Raw genomic sequence first — 27,108 nt, 5'->3', positions numbered from 1 at the left:
CAGGCCAATCTGCCAGCTCTTGTAGGACCTAGTGGACACAGCCAAAAATTGTTTTCTAGTCTAACTTTATTGTTGCTTGAGAAGTGGGTATTAGACTTACTTGGTGCTTCTTACACATTTCTTCATTCTTATTTTCCCCATGTCACTAGCCTTCCTTACCATTTTATTTTGGATGCATATAGTATATTTTATTTCACTGGGATACTGGTGGAGAAAACAACATTTTCAGAGAAATGTGTCTTGTGTCTCATTTCTATAGGATTTAAATATAGTTTTGAATTGATGTTGAAAAACAAAGAGATTATTTGAACCTATTTGGATGAATTACATTGAGTTTTCATGTGAGAAGTGTATGGGTTTTAGGAAGAGTTGGAATAACTTAGTCTGAGCATATTATCTACTACTACATGTGGTTTACTATGGGATGTAATTGTGAGGTTGTTTTTAAGGGATTTTTAATTATATAAGGGTCTTAGATAAGAATTTCTGACATGTTGGTAAGTTCACTGTCAGGATTTTCTACCTTTTACTATTTGAGAAATTCATGACTTACTGTTTTGTTCCAGAAACATGAGATTAAACAAAGTACTCTGTGATTGTGGAGATTGATGGGCCCACCTATGGCACACAAGTGAAGATAATGGCTCCCTCCCTCCCAGAATCTTTCACTAACCAATAAATAATTCATTATTTGAGAGTAGACTAATGACTCATTCCCAATTAATTCCAATCAGAGATCAGTCAGTTAAGTCTATAACAGTCACAACACTATTACACCAGTGGGTACATCTTTGCTGTTAGGTTGGCATTGTAGTTTGTAGTGTTAACAGCAGTTTAAGAATGTTTATACCAGTCAGGCAATGATGACACATGCCTTTAATCCCAGCACCTGGGAGGCAGAGGCAGGTGGATCTCAATGAGTTTGAGGCCACCCTGCTTTACAAATCGAGATCCAGGAGAGACAGGAAAAATGTTGATGCCTTATTAGCCTACATAGAACTTTCTAGCACTGATTAAGATAGCAAGTAGAGAGGAACTATTCAGAATAATTACAGTTTGATTTTTTTTGTATTACATATTTGTAGGGCCTAGGATGTCTTCAGTAAAAGGGCCTTATCTATTTCTGGTGGGCAATCAAGAAAAATAGCAAGAGCATATATTATTTTTAGAGCCTCTGGGGCCTCTATAACCAATGAAACTTAAGGGTGTATTCTACATCTGTAGATACATTTCTAAACAGTCTTATTAAATAAAAACTTTCTAGATCCATCCATTTGCCAGTGAGGCAGAAAGACAAACATGGTATGTATTCACTCATAGGTGGATAGTAGATGTAAAACAAAGGATGACTAGACTGCTACTCACAACTCCAGGGAAGCTACCTAGAAAAGAGGACCCTAAGAAAAACACAGGGATTGCTCAGTGACAGAGAAATGGATGAGATCTACATGAGCAAATTGGATGTGGGGTGGGGGGGGGGGAGGAGGTAATGAAGAGCAAGGATGGAGGGAAAGAGAGCTTAGGGGAGCAGGAGATACCAGCTGGATCAAGAACAGAGAGGGAGAACAAGGAAAAAGAGACCATGATAAATGAAGACCCCATGGGAATAGGAAGAAGCAAAGTGCTAGAGAGGTCCCCAGAAATCCACAAAGATACCTCCACTATAGACAACTGACAATGGTCAAGAGAAAGGCTGAACTGACCTAGTCTGGTGATCCAGATAGCCAAACACCCTAACTGTCATGCTAGAACTCTCATCCAGTGACTGATGGAATTGGATGCAGAGATCCACAGCCAGGACCCAAATGTCAAGAAAGAGGAGGGATTGTATGAGTGAGAATTGTTGAGACCATGATTGAAAAAAAGCACAAGGACAAATAGCCAAACCAGTGGAAACACATGAACTATAAACCAATAACTGAGGACCCCTCAACTGGATTGGGCCCTCTTGATAAGTAAGACAGTTGATTAGCTTGAACTCTTTGGGAGGCCCCCAGGCTGTGGGACCAGGACCTGTGTGTCCTTAGTGCATGCGCTGGCTGTTTGGAACCTGGGGCCTATGCAGGGACACTTTACTTAGCCTGGCTGAAGGGAAGAGGGGACTGGACCTGCCTAGACTGAATCTACCAAGCTGACCTGAATTCCCAGGGGAGTCCTTGCCCTGGAGGAAATGAGAATTGGGGTTGGGCTGGGGGAAGAACAGGGGGCCAGAGGAGGGAGGACAGGGGAATCCGTGGCTGATATGTAATATCAATCAATCAATCAATCAATAAAAACTTTCAGCTACACACATCTGACACTAATAACCCATAGTTTCTAAAACCATCATTATTCAGCCAGCCAGGATCTCATCCTTCTAATTCTTTATTTTATTATATTTTAGTTGGATGTTAACTTTTAGGTTTCTATATTGGCTTTCATTCACACTTTATTAGGTGCAAAACCCTCCCTCCATTCCTACTGATTTCCATCTTCTGTCACATTTTCTCTTGCATTACATTTTACCTTTATTCTTCCATCCATATCTCTTTTGCTTAAGGCATTCCTCCTCACTGGCCCCTTTCCTTTTTTTTTTTTTTTTTTTTTTCTTTCTGGAGCTGAGGACCAAACCCAGGGCTTGCTAGGCAAATGCTCTACCACTGAGCTAAATCCCTAACCCCTCACTGGCCCCTTTCTAATTTCCTCTCATGCTCATCCATGTTTACATACATAACTAGGACCCAAACATTAGAGAGAACATGAAGCATTTATCTTTCTAGGACAGGATCAACTCATTCAGTATACCTTTTCCACTTGTCAGTGGAAGAAAAAGCACATGACTGTGACTGATCTAGTGAAGTGAGAAACCAATGTCACAATCATTTTCATGGATCTCAAATTCACAATTTAACTTTCAAAATAAATATTCTGGGGTGTGTGTGTGTGTGTGTGTGTGTGTGTGTGTGTGTGTGTGTGTGCAGGTGTGGTTTTGCAGCAAGAGGTCATGAATCTGAATGAGAATGAGGAGAGGGATATGTGGGAGGATTTCTCAGGAGGGAAGGGAAGGGACAATGATATAATTATACTACAATCTCAAAATATAGAAGAAATAATTTTTAAAAAATGAGGGTAAACATAGACCAGGAAAAACCAAACAAACAAAAAACCAGTGTGGGTTTATGAAATGGTTAAATGGATAAAGGTGCTTGATACAGATAAAATCTTGCTCCTGATGATCTGAGTTTTGTCTCTGTAATACCAATGGTGGAAAGAAAGAATAAACCCTTGTCCCCAAGCTGTCTTCTGTCTTCACTCTATGTCCCATGCTATGCGAACAAACATACACACAATAATAAATGTATCAAATGATTTTAAAAGTAACATTATTCAATTGCAATATTATGATTAGAGTTTTTATTGATTATTTCAAATAATAAAATAAATCTGGGAGGCAAACCAATGTTTCATTGGAAGAAATCTGAATTTCCCCACAAAATCACTTCTCAAGTAGTCATCCTATGTGAAAGTTTTCTGGTAAAAATATGCCTTAAGAATTCCTCCATTAGGGTCCCCAGAATTCCACAAAGATGCCTCCACTATAGACTGCTGGCAATGATCGAGAGAGTGCCTGAACTGACCTACTCTGGTGATCAGATGGCCAAACACCCTAACTGTCATGACAGAACTCTTATCCAGTGACTGTTGGAAACAGATGCAGAGATCCATGGCCAAACGCCAGGTGGAGCTCCAGGAGTCCAACTGGCGAGATAGAGAGGATGGATTATATGAGGAAGAGATATCAAGGCCATGATGAAAAAAGCACAGGGACAAATAGCCAAACTAGTAGAAACACATGAACTATGAACCAATAGCTGAGGAGCCCCCAAGGAACTGGATCAGGCCCTCTGGATAAGTGAGACAGTTGATGAGCTAGAACTGTTCAGGAGTTGGGACCTGTCCTTGGTGCTTGAGCTGGCTTTTTGGAACCTAGGGCCTATGCTGAGACACTTTGCTCAGCCTAGGTGAAGGGAGGAGGGGACTGGACCTGCCTCAACTGAATATACCAGGCTGGGCTGAATTCCCAGGGAATTGCCCTGGAGTAGATGGGAATGAGGGGGTAGGAGGGAAGGTGGGGGCGTGGGAGGAGGGAGAACAGGCGAATCTATGGCTGATATGTAAAATTAAATTAATTATAAATTAAACATATTTATTTTTTAAAAAATCCTCCATAAGGACTCTAGAATTGGGACTATGTGACATAATGCATGCTAACAGTTTATTGTAAGGTACATGAGAATCGTTTAATCACAGGACCCTGAATACCCACCCTCTACTTATGAGAAGCAAAAAATTAACCACAATTGTATTCAAGAACAGTATTGACATAAAAATCTTCATTTTAAATTTTATACATGTAGTTTGTTATACAGAAGAAAGAATTCATTTGTGAAAAATGCTACATGAGAAAGATGATTAATGTTCTTAAAATAATTTCTAATACATAAGACACTAATAATTTCTAATATGTAAGACACTAATAATTAAAATCATAAAATATTTATAATTTGCCAACCATGTACATTTCATGTAAATTTTGATTAACAACTTAATTTTGTTCTGTTATTTTTTAAAAGTGTATATTATTTATGAACCAATTTTTTTCCATAATTTCTTCATTGCATCTTTTACACCTTTGTTCCTTAGGCTGTAGATTATAGGATTCAGCATGGGTATCACAATAGTGTAAAATATTGACACTACCATGTCATGATTTGAAGCATAGCTGGAACTTGGCCTCATATAACTAAAGAGGATTGTGCCATGGTAAATTGACACTCCAGTGAGGTGGGAGCCACATGTAGAGAATACTTTTCTTCTACTCTCAGCAGAATGCATGTTCAGGATGGCAAAGAGAATGAATCCATAGGAGATCAGAACAATCAGGATGGTGATAATCTCAATCAAACCCACCAAGTATAATAGCAGAAGCTCATTTATGCGTGTATCAGAACAAGAAAGAGCAAGCAAAGGAGGTATGTCACAGAAGACATGCCTAATTTCATTAGATCCACAGAAGGACAGACTGAAAGTGGCCACTGTGTGTATAGCACCATGCAGAACTCCACCAGCATAGGAAGCAATAATGAGTGGAACATAGACTCTGGGTGACATGGTCACTGCATACAGAAGTGGGTTGTAGATGGCTACGTAGCGGTCATATGCCATTGCTGCCAACAGAAAGCATTCTGTGGTCCCTAAAGTAACGAAGAGAAGCATCTGTGTTGCACATCCAAGGAATGAAATTGATTTATTTTCTTTCAGGAAGTTAACCAACATTTTGGGGGTAACAACTGTAGAATAGCAGGCATCCAAGAAAGACAAAACACTGAGGAAATAGTACATGGGGTTGTGTAGCCGAGAATCCCCAATGACCAAAACAACTAGTCCAAAGTTTCCTATCAGAGTGAAAAGATAAATAGCAAGAAATAGTAAAAATAGGAAGACCTGCAGTTCAAAGTCATCTGTGAAGCCCAAGAGTATAAAAACAGTAGCTTCTGTCACATTCTGTATGGGAATCTTGTGGACATCCATAGCTGATGCTAATCTTTCCATTTGGGGTTTGATGTATATATTGCACATGAAAAGTCCCATATAAAAGCTGTCTCATTTTGTCTATGTTCAGCTCTTAGGGCATAGTGACTTCCTTGGTAATAATGAGGTGGACAATGACAAGTGACTTTTATGAAAGCAGACAAATTTCACTATATGAGGTAAAAGAAAAAGACAATTACACTTACTTGTTTAATTTATAAAATTAAAAATCCAGCATTTACAGTAGATTTTTATACAAATAGGTTTCCATCATTCCCTTCAAATTATACTGTTTTTAAATTTTCATTTTTATCATACATTTTTTCTTTTAAAATATTGTATGTATGTGTGTATGTATTTTGATATCTTGAATTGAACTAGAGCTGCATCACAAACACACACACACACACACACATTCTTCCTTTGCCCCTTTTAGGTATCCTACCTCCAAAAGTCTCCCATGTCCTCTTATCCACACTCTCAACTTGATAGCCTATTTTTGTTTGTTTATTGCTCTTACAAATGTAAGTATGTAAACACAACCTCTGCTGCCATTTTTGTTGTTTGTGTGTGTATGCTTTCAGGCATGGCCATTCCTCCTTGGACAACCTATGAAAGGCTCTTACCTGGGAGAGGCTAATTCTCCTCCCAGCATTAACTAATTACTTGTAGAACTGTCTAGGTGTGTGATCCCATGAAAATTTCTCCTATTCCATTTAACCTGTGCATTGATGTTGTCACTGACCAGGTCCTGTTTGTGCAGCTCTTTCGATTTTCAAAGATTCGTGAATAAAGGAGTAAACTCAAACTATTATGATGGGAAGTAAACACCTATGTAGCAGTCTTCTTTGTACTGTAAATACATCAAACATTATTTGTTGAAATTTTGGGTTTTTAAACATGAGAAGCCAAACTTCTATCACAGGTAAATTTTAAAGTGAAATTCATACCAAAATTTTAAAGAAAAATAATTTCAAAAATCCCTGTATCACTACTGAAAATCTGTAGAAAACACAACTCATTGAACCTACTAAACATTCATGGGGTGATTTCTGCACAATGTTTTTTTTTCCTGCCTGTCATAGGCTAAGAGTTTATAAAATATTAAAAGCATGTACACAGAGGTACAGTCATGTAAATATATACATGAACAATATGGAGTGAGCTAAAGCTTGCCAAATTAAATTGAACATTCATATCAATATGAGAGAAAAATAGAATTTATGTAGTTTTAGAATGAGAAGGAAATCATGTAGGTACATTGTCCCAGATGGATCTTCAAAGTCTATGTGAATGTTATGTTCTATTATATAGATTACTTCTGAATATGTCTGATTAAACAACAAAAAATATTTTTTCACTTCTTAGAAGATTATAAAGAAAATATAAAAGTGTAACAAAATTTAGTTTGTGTAAACACCAATAATTTAAATATTAAAACAAGAATGCATGGAGGTATTTTAATACAAAACATTATTTTGGTAGTTATTTTAATAAATTAGTCTATAAAGTCACCTGATCAATTAATTATGCAAATATGCAAGGTATACATTCATGGACTTGGAAAAATACACTTCAACTATTCCTATTATCTCTCTTTTCTCCCTTTATCTTTCAAGATTGGTAAAATAATTTATTTTAAAAGATGCTTACTGAATAGGGAAGGAGCAACTAAGTAATCAAATTAAAAGAAACATAATGAAAATAAACAATATACAAATGAGGTTTCAAAAATTATTAATACTTTCTTAAACATAACAAAATACATGCTAATTGCTATACACTAGAGGACTGTCACCTATATTGTAATTCTATGACTTTATTTTCTCATCGAAGGTCTAATATAAAGCACCTGTAGAGGATTAAGAATTGCATTCAGAGTCTAAATCCTGATGGTAGAGTCTCACAGACAGGCTACAATGACAGACAATGTGTACTTAGAAAACGCTCATTAGTAGTCACAGTTGACTCCTTTTGCCACATGAGCATTGAAAATTGCAGGGAAAGATTTTATGGCTCCATTATATTTTCTAGAATAAAAGATTTAATAATTTGCAGTATACATATATATGAACTATAAATCCTACATCTTATTCATATGACAAAATGCTAAGGGCATATGAAGTGGTGATTGAAATAAAGTGTTGAACAATTAGTAAAACACAAACACTAAAAATATATATATATATCATAATATCTTATTTTGAAATTAAATATAATGACTCTTAAAATTACCATATAAGAAGATTAGTTTATCTCTGTCACATTTGGGGGGGGGGGGGCTGGGAATATGTCAGTACAATACTACGTATTTCCTTAAATTATTGTAATATTTTGACCAAAAAATTTTTAGTAAATATTGTTTTGATATTGATTGAAAAACAAGAGTATGGTTTCTGAATTGATGTAAATTTTATTGTCAATCAGCTTTTATTAGAGCATTGAGAGGGAAACTAAGAACTAGTTTTTTACAAGATTAAAGTTGAAAAATATATTTCTCTTAAGCTACACTTAAAGATAGTAGAATTTTTTGTGCCATACTGTTTTAAATAGTCTTTTTATTTAATACAGATGCAAAATTTAAAAAATTTGAATAAGACACTTTAACTACAATATTCTCAATCAATAAATATAAGTTAAAAATAAGTTTCTCATTTTTCATGATCAAATCTATAGCAATAATATTGGAAATACTAAAATCAAGATGAAAATTATACCAAAAATATCTACATGATGTGGAGCTACTGTATGTAATAGGTTATAAATCACATGTTCATTTCTCTGTTTTGACTTACATAATAACTTATAAAAATATATAATATAAAATATATAGTGTGATATAATCTTATACAAAAAGAAACTGACGATCATTGTACCCTAGTCAGATCATTATCTAACTGATAAAGTGGCATTCAATATTTCAATTCCTTGTCTGCACACTGCATACTTTCTTCATGACCATACTATATCTTCATTGTCTACTGTTATAACTGGAAATACCACTCCATAAAAATAAAAGAAGATAACATTTCTCTTTAACTTGTTAAATGAAAGATACTACAATTTAAATAAACTGCACAGTTCAGAGATAAACAGCTAAAATTGTATCTAAATACATAGCCAGTAAAAAAAAAAGATTCAAATAACTATATAACTATGTCAGAAATCAAAATTAAAGAAAATAAGTGATTCAGAAAAAATTCTATACAAATAAAAACCATTGGAAGTAAATTTTATATTCTAATTGTTTTTTTTTTCATGAAAATCATTAAAACAAACTTTTAAGGTATAGCAAAATATGTAAGTAATACTTCATCTTTTCCCTTTCTCTTCTCAGAAGACGTTGATTCAATTGCTATACAACCCTATTTAAAAGGGTCTTCCATATCATATTTAAGTTTTCAGACTTGTCCTAGAACTTGAAATCCATTAGAACGTTTAAAACATTTATGCATGAAAATAAAAGTTGCTTACCTACAAAAACGAGCTGCTTTGTCAGTTAGGACAAGCTCTTGTTGCAATGCATACAAATGTTTAAGCGATCTTGTCCACACTTAAAGGCTATTGTAATGCCCCTGGGATGATCCATGTTCTTCACTGGGACAGAAACTTACCAGGTTTTTTTTTTTTTTCAATTGTAAACAAGTGAATGTTTCTAGAAAAACAGGGCAAATCCTGAAAATGATTACATGGAGGCAATTTTGTCTCTGTTTAAACTAAAATATACTCTCAAATAGGAAAATTAAGTCACTCATAAAAGCCAAATTTTGAACTCTAGATCTCATACCTTTAAACCATCAAGTTCATTACCATCTGGAAAATGATATAGTGACACAGCTGGAATTTAACATCTTCTAATACAGTTGATTTGCTTCGCTTTAAAGTTTCATGCTTCTAAATGGTCAGTAAATTAGATGAGAAGAATAATACAAGAGAAAAGACCTGATCAGAGTGATAGGATGGCAGAAGAGATAAAACAGACACATACACAGATAACACTGTCCAGTGCAATACACAGTATTCGCTATGCCGGAAATTTGAAGTTCAAATATTCTGTCCATAGAGTTAGTCATTTTAGTGTTTCAAATAGTTAAAATAGTTTATAGTTCATATTTAGGTCCTATACCATTATTTGCTTTTTTATTTGTTTCCTTTTTAATTCATATTTATTCCCAAACATATCTATCTGTTATCTGTTGTAAAGCATAGAAATCCATTTTCAATTGATCGCAAGGTTTCCTACCTAAATATTGCCAGGTATTAGTCACTAACAAAGTGTATTTAAAATAGTTCCCCCAAATAATACCAGTTTCATTACTCAGATGCATGTAAAACTTAATAAACTCAAAAAATTAAAATTACTGTGAGTTCGAGGCTGGCCTGATCTCCAAAGCAAGTTCCAGGAAAGGCACAAAGCTACTCAGAGAAACTCTGTCTCAAAAAAACAAAAAACAAAAACAAAACAAAACTAAAATTAATATCTTGTTTTTGCTTCATCAAACCCACAATCAAATCATGCAAAGTAGAATAATATGAAAGAAAAACTCATCTTACTATTTAAACATAATTTTCCCAGTTGATAGAGATTTTGATTGCATAGAAAAACATATGTGAATATAACTTTTCAAAAATGTTGTATTTGCCAATCTCCAAAATTTATTGGGCTTATTCCTTAAAATGTTGTGTACACACATACACACACATACACATACACACACACACAACAAAAAAATGTGCACACACATGTACACACACAGGTTTTCTAACATTTCTATTTATTTAGAGAGCCTTGGCTAATCCAATTTCTTTGTGGCTTGGCTTTCTGTATTCTACAATTTGATTATATGCTTAGATTGTTAATATTTTTCCTTTCCCTTCTCTAACCACATACACTTACATTCAAATACATAGATTTCTTTTCCTTGTGTATGCTAATGTTGAGCCTTGAAAGCAATTCTTTTTTAATTTTATTTTATAATTTAATTTAATTCTATATATGATCCATGGATTCCCATGTCCTCCACCTTCTGTGCGCCCCCTTCTCCCCACCCCACCCCCCATTCCCATCTCCTCCAGGGCAAAGACTGTCCTGGGGATTCAGCTCAACCTGGTAGATTCAGTACAGGCAGGTCCAATCCCCTCCTCCCAGACTGAGCAGAGTGTTCCTGCATAAGCCCCAGGTTCCAAACAGCCAGCTCATGCACTAAGGATAGGTCCTGGTCCCACTGCTTGGGGGCCTCCCAAACAGTTCAGTCTAATCAACTGTCTCACTTATCCAGAGGGCTTGATCCAGTTGAGGGCTCCTCAGCTATTGGTTCATAGTTCACGTGTTTCCATTAGTTTGGCTATTTGTCCCTGTGCTTTTTCCAATCTTGGTCTCAACAATTCACACTCTTACAATCCCTCCTCTTTCTCGACAATTGAACTCCTGGGGCCTGGCCATGGCTCTTTGAATCTGCTTCCCTCAGTCATTGGATGAGATTTCTAACAGGACAGTTAGGGTGTTTGGCAATCTGATCACCAGACTAGGTCAATTCTGGCTTTCTTTCGACCACTGACAGTAGTCTACAGTGGAGGTATCATTGTGGGTTTCTAGGGACCTCTCTAGTATTTTGCTTCTTCCTATACTCATGTGGTCTTCATTTACCATGGACTGTTATTCCTTGTTCTCCCTCTCTGTTCTTGATCCAGCTGGGATCTTCCACTCCCCTAAGCTTCCTTTTCCTCGAACCTTGCCCTTCATTACTCCCACTGTCATCCAGGTTGTTCATGTAGATCTCATCCATTTCTCTGTCATTGGATGATCCCTGTGTCTTTCGTAGAGTCCTGTTTTCTAGGTAGCCTCCCTGGAGTTGTGAGTAGCAATCTAGTCATCTTTGTTTTACATCTAGAATCCTACTGTGAGTGAGTACATACCATGTTTGTCTTTCTGAGGCTGGGTTACCACACTCAGGATGATGTTTTCTAGATCCATTCATTTGCCTGCAAACCTCATGATGTCATTGTTTTTCTCTATTGAGTAGCACTCTGTTGTGTATATGTACCACATTTTCTTTGTCCATTCTTCAGTTGAAGGGCATCTAGGTTGTTTCCTGGTTCTGGATATTACAAACAATGCTGATATGAACATAGCTGAGCAAGTGCCCTTGTGGCATGATTGAGCATTCCTTGGGCAAATGCCCAAGAGTAGTATAGCCGGGTCTTGGGGGAGATGGATTTCTAAGAAAGCACCATATTGATTTCCAAAGTGGCTGTACAAGCTTGCATTCCCACCAGCAGTGGAGGAGAGTTCCCCTTGCTCCACATCCTCTCCAGCATAAGCTGTCTTCAGTGTTTTTGATTTAGCCATTCTGACAGGTGTAAGGTGGTATCTCAGAGTAGTTTTGATTTGCATTTCCCAGATAATTAGGGATGTTGAGCAATTCCTTAAATGTCTTTCACTCATTTGAGCTTCCTCTGTTGAGAATTCTCTGTTTAGTTCTATAGCCCATTTTTTAATTGGACTGTTGTGCATTTTGATGTCTAATTTCTTGAGTTCTTTATACATTCTGGGTATCAGCCCTCTGTCAGATGTGGGGTTGGTGAAGACCTTTTCCCATTCTTTAGGCTGTTGCTTTGTCTTGTTGCTTTTTGCTCTGCAAAAGCTTCTCAGTTTCAAGAGGTCCCATTGATTGATTGTTTCTCTCAGTGTCTGTGCTACTGGTTTTATATTTAGAACGTTATCTCCTATGCCAATGCATTCAAGACTACTTCCTGCTTTCTCTTCTATCAGGTTCAGAGTAACTGGATTTATGTTGAAGTCTTTGATCCACTTGGACTTAACTTTTGTGCACAGTGACAGATATGGATCTATTTGCAGCCTTCTACATGTTGACATCCAGTTATGCCATTTGTTGAAGATGCTTTCTTTTTTCCATTGTACAATTTTGGCTTCTTTGTCAAAAATTATATGTTCATAGGTATGTGGATTAATGTCACGGTCTTCAAAGTAAGCAATTCTTTATCATGAACACAATAAGTGTAAGCACATATTTTATTGCTGGTACTTTTTTAGACATTTCATTTCAACTTCACTTCTGAAAAGAAACTTCACATATCCATGTACATTGCTCATCTTGTCTATTAGAAATTTTAATCCTTATTGTCCATTTGTTGGGAGATGGAGAATAGTCTTACCCAGAGATGAACACAGCTATTGATTATCTAATACCAAGTGGTTGGCACTGAAAACATACATATGAGTAACTTTACAGACTGATCATATTATATTTAGAAATATGTGTATGCATATAACAACAACTAATAAAAAAAGGAATGAATTTGAAAGAATGCAAGTATGAGTATATGGTAGTCTTGGGAGGGAAAAAAGAAAAGGGACAAATGACCTAATTATATTATAATCTCAAACTAAAAGAAAAATGTTTTTTTTAATCAGAAAAAATGCACAATGACACTTGTATATGAACAACTACTTTTGTTATTCATTCATTTTATTAAAATTATTTTTAATGTAAATTTTTTATGTTTTTATTTATTTTATTTATTTTACATCCAGATAGCAGTTTATTCTGCCTCCTGTCCTTCTGGCCACTCCTCTCCTCTGCCTCCCAATCCACACTTCATCTATTTTTGCTCAGGAAAGGTCAGACCTCCCATGGATATAAACAAAACATAACATATCAAGATGCAGTAAGACTAAGCACCTCCCCATGCTTAAGGTTTGGCAAGGCAACCCAATGTGAGGAATAGGGTCCTGAAAGTGAGCAAAAGAGAGAGACAGCCCTTGCTCCCACAAAAGGACCAAGCTATAGAACTGTAATATACATACAGAGTACCTATGTCAGCCCCTTGCAGGATCCCTAGTTATTGGCTCAGTCTCTGTGAGCCCCTATGAATCCATGTTAGTTGAGTCTGTGGATATTCTTCTGGTGTCCTTGACCCTCTTGCTTCTATAATCCTCTCTCTCTCTCTCTTCTATAGAATTCCCTGACCTCAGCCTAATGTTTGGCTGTGGGTCTCTGCATCTGTTTCCATCAGTTACTGGATGAATCCTCTCTGATGGCAATAGGACTAGGCAACAATCTATGAGTGTAGCAGAGCATCTTTAGGCATCATTAACTTGACATTTTTTTCTCCAGTTATGTTTGGTTCTTCCTAGGCCTTGGAGTCATCCAGCCTCTAGGTGTTGGTACTCCAGGTAGTGTCAGGGATGAGCTTACTCTTTTGGCATGGCTTTCAGGCTAGACCAGTCATTGGTTGGCCACTCTTTCAATCTCTAGCCCACGCTAACTCCAGAACATCCCAAAGGCAGGGCAGACTGTAATTCAAAGATTCTGCATCTGGGTTGGTTTCCCTTCACTTGAAGTCTTGCCTGGTCACAGGAGATGGTGAATTGAGGCTACATATCTGTTTTGCTAGGAGTTTTAGCTGGGTTCTTCCTTGGAGATTCCTTGGAGATTTCCTTGCACCAGGTTTGTACCTGACCCCCAAATTGCTAGTAATCTGTTTCAGTATTCTCCCCCTTCATGCCCCCACAGCCCAGTTTCTCTTTTTCCCAACAGTACCTGCCCAAAGTCCACTCATGAAATCTCTTTTCCCCTTCTCAGAGAGATCTGAGCATCACCTCTTGAATACTCCTTGCTACCTATTCTTTCTGGCTCTGTGGATTGTAGCATAGCTATCCTTTATTTTACAGATAATACCCACTTATGAGTGAGTATATGCCATGTTTGTCTTTTAGGGTCTAGGTTACCCCATTCAGGATGATTTTTTTTCTAGTTCCATCCATTTGTCGGCAAATTTCATGATGTCACTGTTTTTAATAGCTGAGTAATACTCCCTTGTGTAAATGTACCACAATTTCTTTATCCATTCTTTGGTTGAGGGACATCTAGGCTATGTCTAGGTTCTGGCTATTATGAATAATGGTGCTGTGAACATAGTTGAGCAAGTGTCCTTGTGGTATGATTGGGCATCCTTGGGTACATGCCCAAGAGTAGTATGGCTGGGTCTTAAGGTATAGATTGTTTCCCAAATCACCATATTGATTTCCAAAGTGGCTATACAAGTTTTACACATTTGCACTACCAGCAGCAAAGGATGAGTATTCTCCTTGCTTCACATCCTCTCCAGCATGAGCTATCACTGTTTTCTTCTTTTTTTATTATTAAGAAACTTTCCATGTATTTTTCATACCAACTACAGACCCCCTCTCCTCCCTCCTCCTGCCCACAGGTTTCCCCCCCAAACCCATCCCCCATTCCCACCTCCTCAAAGGCAAGGAAGGCCTCTCAAGGGAGCCAGTAGAGCCTGGTACATTCAGTTGAGGCAGGTCCAAACCCTTTCCCCTCTAACAAGATTGTGTAAGGTGTCCCACCACAGGCACTGGGCTTCAAAAGCCAGCTCATGCAACAGGGACAAATCCTGGTCCCACTGCCAAGGCCCCCTTCAACAGTTCAAGCTAAATAACTGTCTTGCATATGCAGAGGGCCTAGTGATAGACAATTACATGTTTACACGGTTGGGCTTGCCTGGCGGACCGCCTAACTATTTCCGGTGTAGAATAGCCATCTCCGGGTCAGACATCTCGCGGGACCGGGACTCTGGCCTTATGTGGTTGCGTAAAGTGCGCACACAGCCATGTAATCTATGCGCATGTGTGGAGTACACACAGGAGTTCCTGTACGCGTGCGCGGCCCAACCTTTAAAAAGCCGGTGCCATCTTGCACGAGGCTCTCAGCCTCTCAGTCTCTCAGTCTCTCTCTGTCTCTCTCTCTCTCCTTATCTCCTCACCCACGTGTGTTTCACGCAGGCCTGTCACCTCTGTCCTCTTTAATAAAACTCTCCCGTGGTCTTGTCGTGTTCGGGACGTGTTCCTAGCGCCGCTTAAATACTAACACCTAGATCAAGTCCCATGGGGGCTCCACAGCTATTGGTCCACAGTTGATGAGTTACAACTAGTTTTGTTTGGTTGTCTCTGTGCATTTCCCCATAATGATCTTGATGTCCCTTGTTCATAGGATCCCTCTTCTCTCTTATTGACTGTTCTCCTGGAGCTTGGCCTGGTGCTTTTTGCTTCACTCTGCAAAAAGGGAAACCCCTACAGAAATGTAACCATCTCCTCTGGCTCTGGAGAAAAGTGTTACTTTTTTAGCCCCTCCTTGCTTAGTCCACTATGGAATATCTCAGCAAGGTTGTTCTGTTCAGCTCCCCCTAGCTGAGTCCACTATGGGATATCTCAGCAAGGTTCTTCTCTGTGCCAGTGAATGAACATCTTCAAACACAAACTCTTTTGAGAAAGAGATTTATTTTGGAAGGAGGAGTCTATTTAAGGGGGGTTATCAAAGCTCAGCTGTAATAGCTCTCTAGGAGAGGAGCAGGATTGCTATATCCCACAGGGAGACCATCCCCCACCATACCAGGTATAGCCTGACTTCTGAATAGTCAAGGACAGCCTTCCCTGCTGAGCTGTTCTAGCAGCTCCAGGCCTGACTCTCCCTAGCAGTCAAAATACATTTCCACCCCAGGGCTGAGCTGTCAGAACTGTTCTAGCAGTTCAAGATATCTCCTGACTCCCCAAGTAGTCAGGGCACCTTTTCCCAAAGTCGCAAAACTCACATTTTGGAGCCAAAAGCAAGGAACAAACCTACAGAGTTGCAACAGTTACTTACAATTGGTATTAGCTCTTCTTTGAAAATCTGGTAGAATTTTGAGCTGAAACCATCTGGTCCTGAGCTTTTTCCATTGGGAGACTTTTAATGACTCTTTCTATTTCCTTAGAGGTTATTGGTCTATTTAAATTATTTATCTGGTTTTGATTTAATTTTGGTATGTGGTACCTACCCAGGAAATTATCCATGTCTTTTGTACTTTCTAATTTTGTTGAGTACACATTTTTGAAGTATGACCTGATAATTCTCTGGATTTCCTCATTGTCTGTTGTTATGTCCCCCTTTTCATTTCTGATTTTGTTAATTTGGATGCTCTCTCTCTGCCTTTTGGTTAGTTTAGATAATGGCTTGTCTGTCTTGTTGATTTTCTCAGAACCAACTCTTTGTTTCATTGATTCTTTGTTTTGTTCTCTTTGTTTCTGATTTATTGATTTCAGCTCTCAATTTAATTATTTCCTGGCATCTATTCCTCCTGCGTGACTTTGCTTCTTTTAGTTCTAGAGCTTTCGGGTGTTCTGTTAAGTCACTAGTGTGAGATTTCTCCATTTTATTATATGAGCATTTAGTGCTATGAATTTTCCTCTTAGCACTGCTTTCATAGTGTCCCATAGTTTGGGTATGTTGTACATTCATTTTCATTGAATTCTAAGAAATCTTTAATTGGTTGGTAATTCAGTTGAGCATTATTCAGTTTCCATGAGATTGTAAGCTTTCTGTAATTTTTTGTTGTTGAAATCTAACTTTAAGCCGTGGTGGTCAAATAAAACACATGAGGTTTCCAATTTTTTTTTCTATCTGTTGAGATTTACATTATGACTGAGTATGTGATTGATTTTAGAAAAGGTTTCATGGGGTGCTGAGAAGAAGTATATTCTTTTGTGTTAGAGTAGAAAGTTTTGTAGATATCTGTTAAGTCCATTTGAGTCATAATATCTGTTAGTTCCTTTATTTCTCCCTTTAGTTTCTGTCTGGCAGACCTGTCCATTGGTAAAAGTGGTTCAAAAAAGGTGTTGAAATCTCCTACTACTAGTGTGTGGGGTTTGACGTACAATTTAAGCTTTAGTAATGTTTCTTTTACAAATTTTGGTGCCCATGTATTTGGGACATAAATATTCAGAACTGAGACTTCATCTTGGTGGATATTTCCTGTGATAAATATGTAATGTTCTTCCTGATCTCTTTCAACTGATTTTTGTTTGAAGTCTATAGTATTTGATATTAGGATCGCTCCACCAGCTTGATTTTTAGGTTCATTTGATTGGAAAGTCTTTTACCAGCCTTTTACTCTAAGTAGTGTCTGTCTTTGAAGCTAAGGTGTATTTGTTGTGTGCAGAAGAATGATGGATCCTGTTTTTATATCTATTCTGTGAGCCTGTGTCTTTTTATAGGCAAATTGTGTCCATTGATATTAAGGAATATTAATGATCAGTGATTGTTAATTCCTGTTATTTTTTGGTGGTAGTATTGTGTGTTTCCCTTCTTTCATATTTGTTGGTGTGGGATTATCTATTACCTGTGTTTTCATGGGTGTATCTAACTTTGTTAGGTTGGACTTTTTCCTTCTAGTGCTTTCTGTAGGGCTTGATTTGTGGATAGGTATTTTTTAAATATGGTTTTATTATGGAATATTTTGTTTACTCTACCCATGGCAATTGAGAGTTTTTCTGGGTATAATAGTCTGGGATGGCATCCATGGTCTCTTAGTGTCTACTTAATGTCTGTCCAGGACCTTCTGGCTTTCAAAGTCTCCATTGAGAAATCAGGTGTTATTTGGAAGGATCTCCCTTTATATATTACTTGATTTTTTTCTTTGCAGCACTTAAATTTTTTTCTTTATTCTGTATGTTTAGTAGTTTTATTATTATATAATGATAGGACTTCTTTTTTGCATCCAGTCTATTTGATGTTATGTAAGGGTTTTGTTTTTTCCAAGACAGGGTCTCTCTGTGAAGCTTTGCGCCTTTCCTGGAACTCACTTGGTAGACCAGGCTGGCGTCAAACTCACAGAGATCTGCCTGGCTCTGCCTCCTGAGTGCTGGGATTAAAGGCATGCACCACCACCACCACCCGGCTCGTAAATTCTTATATCTTCATCAACATTTCTTTCTTTAGGTTGGAAAAGTTTTCTTCTATGATTTTGTTGAGTATATTTTCTATGCTTTTGAGCTGGTATTCTTCTCCTTCTATCCCTATTATTCTTTGGTTTTGTCTTTTCATGGTGTCCCAGATTTCCTGGATTTTTTGTTATGACTTTCTTGGCTTTAATTTTTTTTTTTTGACTGACAAATCTATTTCCACTATCATATCTTCAACTCCAGAGATTCTCTTTTCTATCTTTTGGATTCTGTTGGTTATGCTTATATCTGTATTTCCAGTTCATTTTCTCAGATTTTCCATTTCCAGTATTCACTCAGTTTCTGTCTTATTTATTATCTCTATTTCAGTTTTCAAATTTTGAACTCTTTCCTTCTCCTTTTTCTTCATTATCTTGCCTTTCTTTAAAGGATTTATTGATTTCTTCCTTTGTTTTATTTGTCTTTTTCTCTATTTCTTTAAGGGAACTTTTAATTTCCTCTTTAAAGACCTCTATCATCTTTTTAAAGTCATTTTTAAGGTCAATTACTTCTGCTTCTTCTGTGTTTGTATGTTCAGGTCTTGCTGATGTTGAACCACTAGGTTCTGTTGGTGCTATATTGATCTTTATTTTGTTATCTATATATTTGAACTGGCATCTACCCTTCTCTTCCTCCATTCAGTGCAAGTACTGATCAAAACTCTTGATCTAATCACAGCTCTTGGTCCAATCTGAGCTCTTGGTCCAATCAGAAAAAATTTGTCAGATTGGAGCTGCTAGAGTCTTTGTCCTAGGGAACAGCTCTTGGTCTAATAGGAGCTCTTGGTCCAATAAGAGCTAGTTAAGTCTGTGTCTTGGGAGCAGCTGTAGTCTTGGAGGATAAGTGGATTTGGGAGGGTGGGTGGGGCATGTAGGTTATATGGCCCAGTGGGGGATGTTGGTAGTCTAGCCTGCCTGCAGGATTCCTGCCTGCTGGCCTGCAACTGGGGCTACAATGGGTGGGCTTATAGGGGGTTTTGTGTGTCCCTGGGCCACTTTTTAAATGGATATGTTTCAAAGTTCTTGAAATTTCAAGTAAAACTATTTATTCAACTAGCTATTTTGGTTACTGCCCACTTGAATTCTTGCTAGTTCTATGAATACATTAAAGTCAGATATATTCAGAATTCTGCCTATATATTATACTAAGAGATCTTGGGAAGTAGTAAAAGTAGAAAATAAATATTGATTTGTTTTGAAATATTGGATCTCAAACACAGAGCTTGATTCTGTGTAAGAAAGGCAATGACAGTATGACAGGCAATTCTAATAACCAAGTAATATTCTCAGCCTCTGAGTACTCAATTCTTCTTATAAATAAAGAAAAAGGTTCCTGTGTGTATGTGTATCTTTATTCTACTAATATTTATAATTAGTTTAAAAGAAATATGATCATGCATCTATCAATAGAGAGTAAGGAAATATTTGTCATAGCTGCCAATCCATGTTCTTAGATTTTAATGTAATAACCACAGAACATCAACTATACCCAAGTTATCATAGCAGTTATTTCATCTTAATTCCTATTTAATTATATTTGTTTATTTCAATGGGCTATATATATTCAGATACATCTGAGACTCATGCTTTTATTTATTTTCTGAGGTATGAGAAAATGAAAAATTCAATGAAATCGGAGGCAAATTGACAACCATCAAGATTTTATCTTTAACAATTATCAACTATGGAAGTTGCTATAAGATAAATCACTAAAACTTGCACAAAATTTCATCCCTAAAGTAATTGTTCTATAATGACTTTTAGAATTGTTCTTATACTTAAAAGCTTAATTTATTTCAATCAATACCAATGTACTTGGAGTTTTATTTCTTCTGTTCAAATTGGGTTTATTAAAATATATTTGTGCTAATTTTAGGACTAAACCCTGCTATTTAGTTTTCAAGATTCATGTTTTTCTATAGATAATTCTAAATCTTCCCAACTACACTCAGTATAGCTTTTAAATTAGCAACTGAGAGAAATATATTCCTCATGAAAACCTTAACTCTTATGATTAATAACCCACAACACCACAGTATATTATTTAAAGACAGCTGTAATATTTAAAAGAGAGCTGATCTTGTGTATATGTGTGTGTATCTTGTGTTTACAAGCACACCTATGCATGTGCATGTATGTATGAGTGTGGAGGTGTGGGTGTGGGTATTTGTGTTAAGGGCACCAACATAATGGCTCATAACCATCTTTAATGTAAAGTTTCAGGGTGTCTGATGCCCCACTGTGGCCTCTGCATGCACGAAAAATGTATATGATACACACACACACACACACACACACACACACACACACAAATGACATTTATTCATGTAAGATAAATATAGCTTTAAAAAGACTTTAAAGAATAATTCAGGGATATAAAAATATTTCAGAAACAATCGTAATTTAAATATATTTCACTGAATCTAGTATATATTGATTGAGTAGAATCAATTGATTCATCGTTCCTATAATTATAGTTATTTTAAAGATTCTTTTTAACATAATTTGACTTTCACATTTGTTTTAAGCTCATAATGAAAATAGTTTTGTTCTTGTCCCATAGATTAATAGATTCCATGCAATTGTTATATGACATTGATATTGTTTTTTGATGTCAGAAGCCACTAATATTTGTATTTATGTGATTAATTTGGAAAAGCTAACATATTTATTATGTGCATTTATAGGTATCCTGATGCTTTGAGAAATGGCATGAATCCATACTATGTAGACATCTATAAATTGTGCTTGTTTCTGTATTGAGTGCTATAATCATTCAAGATGCAAACATACCACCTTCTTGTAATCACCCAAGAGAAATTTAGTCACTATCAAACAATATAAACACAAGTGTAGATATAGATCATGTCCTTTAGTCTCACCACATTCCTCTTCCTTTATTTACATTATTGTAGAGCTATAGTTTAGAGATACATTCAGCTACTACTAGAGTTAATTTTCCAGACTATCACCAAAGTCACTGAACTTGTGTGAAAGGCTTCATGTGCAATGCTCAAGTGCAGGTTATCTTCTTCCTGTTTCTAGCAATTTACATTTTCATTCTCATGGGGAATTAGGACTGATTGCTCTGGTCATTAGGGATTTCCTGCTGTACAAGCCCATGTATTATTTTCTCAGGGCATTGTCTTCAGGAGATGCCTGCTATTCCTCTGTTATCATTCCATAATTGTCATAAATGTCAGAGAAGAAAGTAATTTCATTCATTTGCTGTGCTGCATAAAAGTTTCTGGCTGTTACTTTTAGAACCACCATGCTGTATGACTGCTATGTGTCCATCTACATCCCACTGCGGTATGTACTAAGCATGCCATCAAGAGCTTATGTGCCACTTATTATCACTTGCTATGCTGATGGAGTTCTGTGTGCTCTTATTCACACTGTGGCCACTTTCAGTTTGTCCATATGTGTATTCAATGAAATTAGTCGTATTTTCTGTGACATCCCTCCTCTACTGGAAATTTCTTGTTCTGACATTCAATTCAATCAGCTTCTCCTCTTCTTCTGTGCTTTGTTTTTTATTGAGACAGTCACCATCCTGATTGTCCTGATTTCCTATAACTTCATTCTGTTCACTATTCTGAGTACGTGCTCTGCTGAAGGTAAAAGAAAAATCTTCTCTAGGTGTGGCTCTCATCTAACTGCAGTGTCCATTTGTCTCAGCACACATGGGTTCATGTATTTGAGACCAAATTCCAACTATGTCTTTGAGCATGACATGGTAGTATTGATATTTTATAGCATTGTGATTCCTGTGCTGAATCCTCTCATTTACAGTTTGAGGAACAAAGTTGTAAAGGAGACAATGAAAAACTGAAAAAATGACATTTATAATTTATGTTACCACTTTAAACCTAATAGTGGGAAAGTTTGTCAATAATGGGGTAATAATGAAAATATTTGCTTAAGTTCATCATTCTAACAATATTATAGAATATTTTCAGTAAATATAGTAGGTAATTATAATTTCTTCTGTTTAAATTAAAGGAAAGTCCATTCCAGCCATTAGATTTCTATAATGTGCATACTAATATGTTTACATACAAATTCTGCACATATATATGCTGATAGGAAACAACACAAAATTGCATGTGAATTTGTTCAGGCATTCTTCAAAAATTTGGTGAAGACCTTTTCCCATTCTGTAGGCTGTTGCTTTGTCTTGTTGACCATGTCCTTTGCTCTACAAAAGTTTCTCAGTTTAAACATGTGCCATTGATTGTTTCTCTCAGTGTCTGTGCTACTGGTGTTACATTTAGGAAGTGATCTCCTGTGCCAATGCATTCAAGACTACTTCCCACTTTCTCTTCTATCGGGTTCAGAGTAACTGGATTTATGTTGAGATCTTTGATCCACTTGGATTTATGTTTTGTGCATGGTGACAGATATGGATCTACTCACAACTCCAGGGAGGCTACCTAAAGACACAGGAATCACCCAATGACAGAAAAAGGGATGAGATCTACATAAACAACCTGGACAGCAGCAGGAGTAATGAAGGGCAAGGTTCGAGGGGAAGAGAGCTTAGGGGAGCAGGAGTTCCCAGCTGAATCAAGAACAGAAAGGGAGAACAAGGAATAACAGACTATGATAAATGAAGACCACATGAGAACAGGAAAAAGCAAAGTGCTAGAGAGGTCCCCAGAAATCCACAATGATACATCCACTGTAGACTACTGGCAATGGTTGAGAGAAAGCCTGAACTGACCTAGTCTGGTGATCAGATGGCATGGAATGATTGTATGAGTGAGAAGATCAAAGAGTTTGCTCTGAGATTGTCTCCCAGAATTACCAGCAGAGGTAGAGATTTTCCAAGTTTGAAGTTTGAACATTATTTAGCCAGGAATTATCACGCCCAGAAGATACAGGAAATGGAAACCACAGTACAAGTCATAGTGTACTCCTTATGAATAATTGATCAGGGAGTTATCAGTACTCTAAAACAACAAAGGCTACCATCATTGCCCTTGGTCGCCCACTGTGATTACATGGTATCAAATGTATAAGCTGCATGCTATACATAAATCAATCTCAAATGGATTGAGAAATTCCCTTTAAGATGGCTAATTCTATACTACCAGAAGATATTATATAGGGTGATAAGAAGAAAGTGAAATCAGTGATCAAACAGAGCTGGACACTGCATGTAGCAAAAATGACTTGCCAGGCAAGATTTGCCCAGTGGTGTAATAGAAAAATGACTATCATAGAACACACAAAACTGTTTTCTGATTGGATATGACTCCTGGTCCATGGAAGAAATTTTATGCCTGGTCCTGTTATGTCCAAAACCCATGGTTGATGGATTGAACCTGTTGTCATAATACACTCTCTAAGTTGTTATGCTTCCAATCTGTCTTATATAATTTTATATTTTTACCTGTACACCTTGGATGCTGTAAACCTTAGTCAGAGAAGATATTTTTGTGGTAAACAGCAGCAAACACAGAGATAATTAACTGGTCAAAATGTTGAGACTGAGATACTGAGTATTCGACAACAATGGAATATGTTAAGCCCCAACCACCAGACTCAGGAAACTTTGAGGAAAAAAGAGGCAGAAAGAACATAAGAACAGAAGGATGAAATAGAATAGTGACAAATGCCGTCTTTTGAAATGACACTCTTAAGGCCACAGTAGTTGTAATTAGCTGCACAAAATCAAACGAGACAAAGTGCTGGCAAGATGGTGTGAATGACCTTGAGTCACGATTTCATAATAATGTTTAGCAGTTAATAGATAATAGAGGAAAGAGAATCATTCATTTTATTTGAAATGACCTCTGCCAAGTTTCCCATGCTCAAGTTGGTGACCCCACATCCATACCTATATATGGACAAGAGTAACTGAATTTAGTAGGTTAACCAAAAAAGAATAAAGTCATGGCATAGGGAGAGGGCATGTAGGGGTGATATGACAGTAGTTGGGGAAGGTAAATGAGATGTGGATGTGACCATAGTTCATTTTATACATGTCTAAGTTAATGCCAATAAAGAAAAACCTTTAAAATGTAAGGTATCCACAAACAATTAAAAATTATAAAGACTAATGAAGTTTATGCATATATAATTTAAGAACCTGTATCATGAAAATGAATTAGAAATATGATGAATGACAATCAATGATTTGAGAGAATACTTATTGGTATATTCATGTTGAATCAATAAATGAGAAGTTGCTAATCTATGGAACATGGGATCACAAATGCATACAACATATATGGACTTTCAGAATGGTTTACTAACCACAAATATAAAATCATATAAGCATACTTACTTAGGCATGGATTGATACAGATTTAAGACTGAATGATTCTCTTTTGAGGAGCCCTTAGGCGAGTTCTTAGGTATGCCTCATTTTCTTGCTTTCTCTTTATCTCTGTGCTTAAAATAGCTATTCATCTCTTTTTGTAAATCCCAACGATGTTCAAAAATATAAAGACAGATAGACAAACAGACAGAGAAAGAAAGAAAGAAAGAAAGAAAGAAAAGAATTAAAAGTTGATGACTACATATTCATGAGGAGAAAATGGCAAAAAAAAATAGTTCAAATTTTCTGGTAGGAACATAGCTGCAACAAACATTTTCAAAAAAGTAAGAAAATTTTAATAAATGCTTATATTTAGCAGAACTAGAAACTTGTGTCTAGATAAATGACTTATAACAGAGTCAAAATCAACATAAACAAAACAAACAAACAAAAGGCAGGAAATGGTACCCAGGGAAGAAAAAAGACATGTATAGAGAAAGACATTTGGGAGTACATTACAAACATTATCTAAATTTCTGTTAATTATAGTATTTTTGCTTAATATGTAAATATGTAATTAATGATGGACAACAGTAGATAGTTCTTAGAGGTTCAGAAGAAATAATTCAATAGAATGGCAATCAGAATTCTGACAAAGAGGAAAGTGTTTATAATCAGTTCTATATTTACAAAATATGATTTTAATTTTTATGGCTATTATTGTGATTTAAATAGTCATTTAAAAATAAAGATCAAGAGGATTGAAAGATGGACTAGGGGTTAAGAGCTCTTGCTTTTCTGTGAAGGATTTACGTTTGGTTCCCAGAATCTCTGTAAGGCAGATGAACACGACCTATAACTCAGCTCTAAAAGACCTTGATGCCTCTGGCCTCTGAAAGTTCCTGTACTCACATCCACATATCCACATACCTATACAGAACAAAAATTAAAATAAATTTAAAACATATGGACTGACTAATTCAAATAGAGAATAAATTATTCTTATTCATTATAGAAAACAAGTATATTCTACTCTAGGAGACAATACAAATGTGCTGTTAAAATTAACTTGAGAAGATGACTCAGGGGATAGATTGTTTGTAAGGCAACATATTATTTCATTGCTCTGACAGTGATATGGGAAAGAGAGAGAGAGGAGAAGACACAGGCACTTAGGGACAAACCAGTTTGGCATGCACAATGGGGAACAAATATGAAGAATGTTTCAATCAAGGAGAAATATGAAGTTCTCCATATGTGTGCCCTGACACATGCAAATCTGTAGTCTCACAATACATAAATAAATATACGAAGACCTACACAAATACACACATGCACATATAATTATATTTCAAAAATGTATCAGAACTTTTAATATTAATAGTTTCATAATTCATAATTTCTTAAGTTTAATACATTTTTAAAAAACTCAGGTAACCCACAAGTATAAATTACTGTTACATATAAATCTGTATAAATACAAAATTGTGATAATCTATTAAATATTTTCAGTTCTTTTCATGTTACTTTTATTACAATACAGTAGAGATTTGTTTCACTAGATAATGTACTTTAAATTGAAGTTTCATTGTCACGTTATAAACTTCAACTTCAGATTTTGCAAGTTTGGGCCTTTTTTTAGTCCTCTGTTGCATAGAGTCACCCAGTACCTGTGCTTTTGCACTGATTTATTACTCTTGCATCATAGTGTCCAGGTTCATTCTTGTTATCACATATTGCACTTTTTAAAAGATAAGTGATATATCTTTGTTTGTATTTACATTTAATTTATCCAGTCATATGTTGATAGCTAATACACATTCCATATTTCAGACTTTCAAAAATGTTCTACAATGAATAAAACATTTACATCTTATGATATCAATGTCATTTCTTTTGGACAAAAATGTTTGGATTACTGGCAAACACAATTACTAAATATACAAAGTCACAGATGAAGATACCTTGTTTCTGACAATTAGTGGCTAACTTCCTGGCATTCCATTAAGATTTCAAATGCTTTAGGGATCATCTGTAAATCGTGTGGCATCTCCTTAGGGGGAGTCACAAAAGGTGAAAAAAAAATCTTTAAATTGCACTCAACAGTGCCCTGTTAAAGAACACATGGGTGAATCAAGAGAAGCTGCATTACATGTCACAATGACAGACAGTTTACATGTCCAGAATCTAAAGCAATCCTGAGTTCCCACTGGCTTTGTTATCATATGTAAGTGAATGTTTCTGATGAAGGTTTTGTGATTTCTGTTTCCCCATGATATCTGAGGAACAACTGGAGTTCTCTTCTTTTCATTTTATGCTCCCCCTTTCAGATTATGTATGTATATATATTCTCAATAATAGGATGAGACAGTGAGCAACATGTTAACATGTAATTTGTGTTATCTTAGAAAATATTTAAGCTCACATACACATACAGATGTGTACTTACAAATGTAAATTATTTTGTTTATCATGAAAGTAAAAAA

At 36.3% G+C, this 27,108-nt stretch overlaps 1 protein-coding gene and 1 pseudogene across 1 annotated transcript; one reads left to right on the top strand and one right to left on the bottom strand.

Moving 5' to 3' along the window:
- Positions 1 to 4,623: 4,623 nt before the first annotated feature.
- On the bottom strand, positions 4,624 to 5,592 carry LOC118583197 (olfactory receptor 5T3-like). The gene has a single exon (XM_036186594.1). It carries the CDS (start codon positions 5,590 to 5,592, stop codon positions 4,624 to 4,626), a length of 969 nt encoding a protein of 322 aa, XP_036042487.1.
- Positions 5,593 to 9,530: 3,938 nt separating this feature from the next.
- On the top strand, positions 9,531 to 22,189 carry LOC118581785 (annotated as a pseudogene).
- Positions 22,190 to 27,108: the final 4,919 nt, after the last annotated feature.

The sequence above is a fragment of the Onychomys torridus genome, chromosome 4 (genome assembly GCF_903995425.1).
Source record: "Onychomys torridus chromosome 4, mOncTor1.1, whole genome shotgun sequence".
Lineage (NCBI taxonomy): Eukaryota > Metazoa > Chordata > Mammalia > Rodentia > Cricetidae > Onychomys > Onychomys torridus.
Note: the sequence above shows the minus strand (reverse complement) of the source record. Positions and strands in the feature narration are given on the sequence as shown.